Source organism: Zingiber officinale, unplaced genomic scaffold (assembly GCF_018446385.1).
Source record: "Zingiber officinale cultivar Zhangliang unplaced genomic scaffold, Zo_v1.1 ctg68, whole genome shotgun sequence".
Classification (NCBI taxonomy): domain Eukaryota; kingdom Viridiplantae; phylum Streptophyta; class Magnoliopsida; order Zingiberales; family Zingiberaceae; genus Zingiber; species Zingiber officinale.
Window position 1 is genome coordinate 458,140 of NW_024589964.1, and position 5,638 is coordinate 463,777.

The following is a 5,638-nucleotide window of genomic DNA, read 5'->3' on the forward strand; positions in this document are numbered from 1 at the left end:
CGAAAGACCAAAGAATACACATCAGTATTGTATATACTATTTTTTTTGGCTTTGGGCGCCATGAACGCAATTACTGTAATCTGCTGTGGGGCAGACCGAACCCCTCTTGAATCTAAGTGACTGCCATCTCCAACTCAAATCCCGGAAATCACTTCCCAGATCAAGATACATATCTTTCTCTACTATAATACCTATCCCAACCCCTCTTCAATCACTGGCCTATCAACTCTTTTCAATGAAAGGGTCACTCCTCTATGGTGTCTATCCTATCCTATCCTTTGTCTCGCCTATCAATGAAATGAAAGGATCACCCCTCTCCTCTATCTACAACTCATAGAAAGCTCTCTCCTCTATCTACAACTCATAGAAAGCAAGACCTTCTCTCCTCTATCTCTAACTCATAGAAAGCTCTCTTCTCGCCCATCTACAACTGAATTGAAGCTAAACTGTAGGACTCAACTCAAATCCCTGAAATACCCTATCCTTCGTCTACCCTAATTCAATACCCTGATGCCCCATTCTAAGAAAGATTAAATTCAATACCCTATCCTATCCTTCGTCTACCCTAATTCAATACCCTATCGTGTCTATCCTATCCTCCTAACACCCTATCTGCCAACTCTTTTCAAACCCCTCGTTCTATCTGTTTGTCAATTCCTCTATACTCAACTGAATTCAACTCAAACCCCTCTGGAACTCAATTGAAGGAATACTCTTTTCAACCCCAACCAGCAATCCTGATGAAAGGAAGACTCTTTTTCAATGAAAGCTAAAAGGGCTTAATGCCTATCACCTCAATTGAATCTAAGTGACTTCCATCTCGGGTGACCCCTCTTTCTAAGACTGAATTCCGCTTCCAATGAACTACAATCATACACTAATAAAACTAACCCCTTTGTGTATACTACTGACAGTAATCTAAAATCAATTCAAGGAATACTCAATTCAAGCACTAAAATACTCTACTCAAATCCCATTGAACCATCAATCCTGCAATACTCAAATCAGGGTTCCTCTCCTCTCTACTCTTTTCAATTGAAGGGTCAGACCGATCCTTTATACTGGGATCTATAGATTCAATCTCATCGACTGCCAATCCGAGATCAAGATACATATCTTTCTCTACTCTTTTGAACCCCTCCTAACACCCTATCTGCCAATTGAAGCAATACTATCTTCAACTCCAACCCCTCTTCAATCACTGGTGGGCCAACTCAAACCCACGAATCCTAAATGCAGGAATACCCAAGCTGACTCTTTTCAATGAAAGCTAAAAGGGAGCCCATCAACTCTTTTCAATATGCCCATCAACTCTTTTCAATATGCCCATCAACTCTTTTCAATATGCCCATCAAACTCTTTTCAATCTAAGTGACTGCCAGTTCAATATAAATACAATGACTCACTAAATACAATGACTGACATCGAATTCAAGCCAATCAATAGAATCACTGCAATCGACTGCAAATCCCAGATCAACATTCCTGTCTTTCTCAACTATACTATATTCAACTGAATTGAAGCTAAACTGTACGACTCAACTCTTTTCAATTGAAGCTCTACTCTAGGACTCAACTGAATTGAAGCTAAACAACTCTCCGTTAGATCTCTTTTCAACCCCTACTGCTAAGAATCAATTCATGTCTTTGTGTCTTGAATGGCATACATAGGTTGACCTTACCCTACCCTCATGGCTACTGGAATAACTCATACATTCTTTTCTTTCTTATTCTCTTCCTCCGATCCGAATGTCTTTGTGTCTTGAATGGCATACATAGGTTGACCTTCTTTCTTATTCTCTTCCTCCGATCGGAATGGACTACCAGTCGCTATCTGCTAACTGATTGACTGGCATGAGATCCCTACTGACAAGTGCGTTATGAGATACTTTACACTGCCTGCATGAGAGACTGATACGACTAAAGGGATGGTCAATACCATCGCTGACCCTATCTATTGGACAATTGAGTCTAATCCCTTCCAAGTATGAGTACGACCTGTTAAATAGAATACAACCCTACAGTACGTACAATGCCCTCCTCCACGTCGCTATCGCCTATGTATAAATTAATGGCCTTGCTGCGTCTTAGCCCGGAGCCTACAGTACGTACGACCTGTTAAATAGAGTACAACCCTCTAAGTAGCTTCCTACAGGACGAAGCAACAAGTGTAAATGCTATCCTATAATCCCTGTCTTGTCCGCTAAAGTCTCCTACAATGTCTTGTCTTGTACTTGTCACTGAAGTCTACCTTCCCTTTTCTAAATCTCCCTTTGCTAAACTTGTCTACCCTCCCTTCCCTTTGCTCAAATGGGTCGTTTCCTTGCAGCTTACTGCTTACTTCATTTCAGTACTCAATTTCCCTTCCCTTTGCTAAACTTGCTCAAATGGGTCGTTTCCTTGCAGCTTACTGCTTACTTCATTTCAGTACTCTACTGCTCAAATGGTTTGTTTCCTTGCAGCTTACTGCTTACTTCATTTGAGTCCTCTACTGTGCTAATGGGTTGTTTCTTTCCTCGGTGGTTACTCGTGACTTCATTTGACTCCTCTCCTGTGGTAAAGTGACTATTTGACTCCTCTCCTGTGCTAAAGTTACCATTTGACTGCTCTACTGTGCTTTAAGCTGAAGCAGCTGCTCCTCTCTTTTTATTTAACTAACTTTATGTCCCGAGCTCTACATTGCAATCCCAACCATAGAATATTCACTCGCTTGATCAAATCATCTATAGACATTTCTACTCTAAAATCATATACAACCTAAACGAAGGGAAGAGATAGTACCTACTGTCTTTTATTTAACTAACTGTATGTGCCTGGCATTCCAACGAGTGTTTTCTTTGATTCCTTCTTCTATCTCACTCCTGTTCTGTGTGATTCCTCTAATTCTACTCCTGGTCTTTTTAATTCCTCTAATTGTATTGATGGTCCTCTTTCTTCTGTGTTATGGTATTCCTGTTTCTGCTGTGTTATGGTCTATGTTGGCTCTCCTCTGGAATTGTTGACATCTGGTATTGTTGTGTTGACATCTGGTATTGTTGGGAATCTTCGTCTCTGCTGCTCCCTAACAAAGTGGTGTAAAGTGCTCTGCTGCCCTCTCTCTATCTGCTGTAGTGTGGTACCTCTCTCTATCTGGTTCTGTTGTAGTGTGGATAGTTGTCTCTCGCGTCCGAAGTGATCCTGAGTCTCTGCTTTTCTATTCGCATTGGGTGTAGTCCAATGGCAGTTGGTTTCCTTCCCTCCCTGATCCCGTCGCATCACTGAATCTTTCCTTCCCGGACTCATCCCGTCGCATCACTGAATCTTTCATTTTCAAAGTTTTTTCGTGTAACGAAGATATAAGAGTGAGTAGCTCTTGGAAGTACGCCTTGAGTAGGGGTAATTGAACCCGCGCTATTAGCTATAGAAGATTGACACGCGTCCCGGGTTGAGGATACTTTTTAATTAACTGCTGCTTCTTTGATTGCTCTGTCTACCTAATTGTATATCCTTTGAATGCCTACCCTATATCTTTGATTGCTCTGTCTACCTAATTGTATATCCTTTGAATGCCTACCCTATAATAGTAACTGTCTTTTGCATCTCTGTAAGATCCTCATCCCTCATCAATGCGTCACTCGCTGACTGGCGTCATTCTTTTCTTTTCTATTTTCTTCTGTTAGCCCATCGAACTCAATGACCTACTCAGCACCCTTTTATGATACCTTGGTGAGCTACTGACTTTGTCTACTAAATTGTTACGCCTATTGTTTTGTTTCTCCCTTGAGCTATCTTGTTTTTCTCCCTTGAGCTATCAAAGGCTTTCGCTGCCTTTACGTTCAGCCCCTGAATTGAACCCGTGCCTACGTTCTTTCACGCAATGATAGGTTCGAGTGACAACGACGCATGCTTTCTGGATTTTCTCTACGGTCGCAAGTGCTTTCTTTATTTAAGGGTGTTTGAGCGAGGCATATCTATGATAAGGTGAGACTAACGTCGATTGGTTGGCTAGTCGCCAGCCACGAAGGGAGGATGGAACATACGCCAATACTTTACGAAATGAAAGCAATACTATCTTCAATTCAAGCAATACTCAATGAAAGGCTTCGAGGCTCACTCTATACTCTTTTCAAGCAATACTCTTTTCAATTCAATCTACCTATTTCAGAGCAGTCGACAGTCCAGCTCCCCATACTATAATAACCGATACGGGTTTTTCTCAATTCAAGGAATACGTATTATGATCGACCAACTCCCACTACCAATTCTAGGGTCACCCCTCGTTCTAAGATAAATTCAAGGGCCGACGTAAAAGAGGCAGCGCAATACCGTAACTTAGGGAATCAACCGATTGAGCTCGCCCGAAGGGCGAGGGGGATTGTAGACCCGGATAGGGCTCGAGCGAATATTATGCGAGAGGGCCGACTACAAGGGTAGAGTGAATGGCTTTGGGCCATTCACGACTTGCTGGGGATCGACCGTAAATATTAGGGAGATTGTAGACCTCGGATATGCTCGACTGTAAAGGAGAGGGGCGACACAAGGGTATATGCCAGCGACCGATAGGGAATCAACCGATTGAGCTCGCCCGAAGGGCGAGGGGCGAAGAGCTGAACGAAGGGAAGGGGGATTGTAGAGACAGATATGCTCGACTAATATTGATAAGGTAAGAGTAAATGGCCGTTGAGCCATTTACGACTGTTGCTGTGGGGCGAAGAGCTGAGAAGAAACGAAGGGAAGGGGGATTGTAGAGACAGATAGAGCTCGAGCGTATGCGAGAGGTAGAAGAGCTGAAATAGAGACGTAAGGGAAGGGAAGCTTGCCTTTTTGAGATCTTAAGAACTTAGGAAGTTAAGCTTGCCTTTTTGAGATCATACTTACTTAAAACAGAAGCATTTACAGATATAAAATCATTTGTTTGACATTTAGAGTTGAGGTTCTTGAACCAGTTGCAGTTGGGGAACCCGTTGAAGTTGACCTTGGGGAACCTGCTTCAGTTGAAGTTGACCTTGGGGAACCCGTTGAAGTTGACCTTGGGGAACCTGTTTCAGTTGAAGTTGACCTTGGGGAACCTGTTTTAGTTGAAGTTCTTGAACCTGTTGAAGTTTCAGTTGAAGTTCTTGAACCTGTTGAAGTTTCAGTTGTTGACCATTTTGAAGTAGAGGTTGTTGACCCTGTTGAAGTTTCAGTTGTTGACCATTTTGAAGTAGAGGTTCTTGAACCTTTTGAGGTTGAAGTTGTTCCCACTTTTGAAGTAGAGGTTGAGGACTCTTTAGTTGAGGTTCTTGAACCTGTTTCAGTAGAGGTTGTTAACCCCAATGTATACGAGGTTGGGGAATCCTTAGTAGAGGTTAGGGAACCCTTAGTATGAGTTGACGCTAGGGCAGGACAACAGTATGGGGTATCCCGGGACGGGTTATAGTTTAGGATGAAAGGATTGAAGGTATTCCTAGATTTAGGATTTTTTGTATTGGGTATTCGACGATAACGCGTAACGCGTAAATGGAAAGAGTCAATGGTACACCATTGACGACCTGCTGCTAGCTCAGCCATTTAGATATTCGACCTGCTGCTATGATGGCCATTCCCTTACCCGAAAGTCAATGGCTGAGCGAAGAAAATTCTGCTGATGTTTTTTTTAGGGACCGGGTCCCGCGTTACGA

General features: G+C 42.6%; 1 protein-coding gene across 1 annotated transcript; it reads left to right on the forward strand.

The window, feature by feature from the left end:
• Positions 1–4,651: 4,651 nt before the first annotated feature.
• Positions 4,652–5,346, forward strand: LOC122037597 (probable serine/threonine-protein kinase kinX). Its single transcript, XM_042597126.1, has 2 exons — positions 4,652–4,722; positions 4,905–5,346. Exons 1-2 carry the CDS (start codon positions 4,652–4,654, stop codon positions 5,344–5,346), a joined length of 513 nt encoding a protein of 170 aa, XP_042453060.1.
• The last annotated feature ends 292 nt before the right edge of the window (positions 5,347–5,638 follow it).

Excerpts from the sequence above, each read along its gene's own strand:
- LOC122037597 (XM_042597126.1), top strand. The coding sequence starts at position 4,652 with ATGGCCGTTGAGCCATTTACGACTGTTGCTGTGGGGCGAAGAGCTGAG. Across the intron at positions 4,723-4,904 it reads AAACGAAGGGAAGGGGGATT|AGTTGAGGTTCTTGAACCAG; the intron begins GTAGAGACAGAT and ends TTTGACATTTAG.